Source organism: Colletotrichum abscissum, assembly GCF_030869225.1.
Source record: "Colletotrichum abscissum strain IMI 504890 chromosome Unknown Scaffold_409.1, whole genome shotgun sequence".
In the NCBI taxonomy this organism is placed as follows: Eukaryota; Fungi; Ascomycota; class Sordariomycetes; order Glomerellales; family Glomerellaceae; genus Colletotrichum; species Colletotrichum abscissum.
Genome location: NW_026850331.1, coordinates 1 through 1,477, shown reverse-complemented (window position 1 = coordinate 1,477; position 1,477 = coordinate 1). Strand labels below are relative to the sequence as shown.

The 1,477-nt window shown below is 51.9% G+C and overlaps 2 protein-coding genes across 2 annotated transcripts; both read right to left on the bottom strand.

The window, feature by feature from the left end:
- CABS01_17169 (uncharacterized protein) lies at positions 1 to 246 on the bottom strand (the record flags this gene model as incomplete). The annotated part of the gene is made up of 1 exon (XM_060550496.1): positions 1 to 246. A coding segment is annotated over one exon (246 nt), but the record flags the coding sequence as incomplete, so codon positions are not given.
- A 600-nt stretch (positions 247 to 846) lies between these two features.
- Positions 847 to 1,401, bottom strand: CABS01_17168 (uncharacterized protein; the record flags this gene model as incomplete). The annotated part of the gene is made up of 1 exon (XM_060550495.1): positions 847 to 1,401. The coding sequence occupies one exon, from the start codon at positions 1,399 to 1,401 to the stop codon at positions 847 to 849; it is 555 nt and encodes a 184-aa protein (XP_060395488.1).
- Positions 1,402 to 1,477: the final 76 nt, after the last annotated feature.

Here is a 1,477-nt window from a genome sequence, read left to right as displayed (position 1 = left end):
GCTTGTAAACCGAGGCCGTTTCAGCGACTCGGCCACCTTGGCTTCGTATTGGAGATCTCCAACCCAATCCATGGATGCAGCTGCGAGATGAAGCTCGTGGCAGTCTTCACCAAGCGCAAGTCGCTCGAGGTCAGATCCAAAGAAAATGGGATTGGCCTTGAGATTAGCGGCTGTTTCATGCCATGTATTGTCCTTGAAGAAGATGTTCATGACATAGTCGAGTACTTCCTTCGCTGACCTGGGCATTTCGGAAAATGTGAAGAGCGTTGAGTCAAAGCTGAGCTCTTGCTAGACCGTGATTAGAGGTCGCCCTTATGTATGATATACTGAAAAGGTGTGCGGCGCGTGGCAGTGTGTCCATCTCGTTGCTGCATCGCCGTGGAGCCTATTTTAGCCGGCAATCAGTAATGATGGTGTTGATCGCGCGCACTGGTCAAGAAGGGCATTTTTGGCTCATCGGTGAAGTATCTCTTCTGGTAGGTTGGTGACGATTCAGGATTGAAGAGGCTTGATTTCCAATAATAACGAGATATGTTTGCATGGCTTGTCAGAGATGGAAGCGAGTCACGGAAAAGAGGTTCAAAACACCATTCAGGCGTTGAAGACCAGACGTTATTGGAGACGGATCGCTTACGACGCCTCCAAACGGCGACGTTGAAGGGCTTGAGCCATGCCCAACAGCAGCGTAGCACCCTTATGACTCTTGACGACAGAGGTGATTCACGTGAATGACAGTGGGGGTATGTACAGTTGTATGCATGGGCATGAATTCTCTATTCCTCTTTATGATATCACAGGATGAAGATGGACCCGGCGAATCCCGGTGCAGGCCATATGTGCTTGCTATCAGAGCCAACCTCCGGGATTGTATGGTGGCTGCTTCCGCTTCAACTCTGGCTTGACGGCCTCAAAGTCATAGCCTTCTTGACCTCGCCTGACGGGGGCCAAGAGCACGTCAAGGTTATCCTCTACTAATGGCGAGTCTGGTCCGTCACCAGTCTGCACCTCCACGTCTTCCCTGTGTCGAGATTCGGACAGATAGCCAGAGCCCAATCTCTCCTCCGCTGACATAGTGTCTGTTTCATTCATAACGCTCTCGAAACGGCTGCAAACATCTGAAAGCTGTACCACGACTTGTTCGACGTCGGACATGAAGGCGGTTCCTGTGAGAGCCAAGCTTTTCCAATAGTCAAGTTCTTGCCTGAGGCGGCCGGAGTCTCTCACAAGTTCTTCGAGACGTTTTTCCTTACTGACTGGTGCCTTCTGAGACTGTATGGTACTGTTTGCGAGGTCGGTTGCGTGGGTTGACCCGCCTAAGGCCGCGACTGCGTTGTCTATGTCGCTTGGTAGGCGCGGCAGACCGTTTGATCGGCGAGGGCGCTTCAAAGGTCTGGCCGCCATGTCGGATTGCCATCGAAATGAGGCAGAGTGCTGATGGGTTGCCGAGCGAGGTGCGTGACATGGATCATTGTATTTG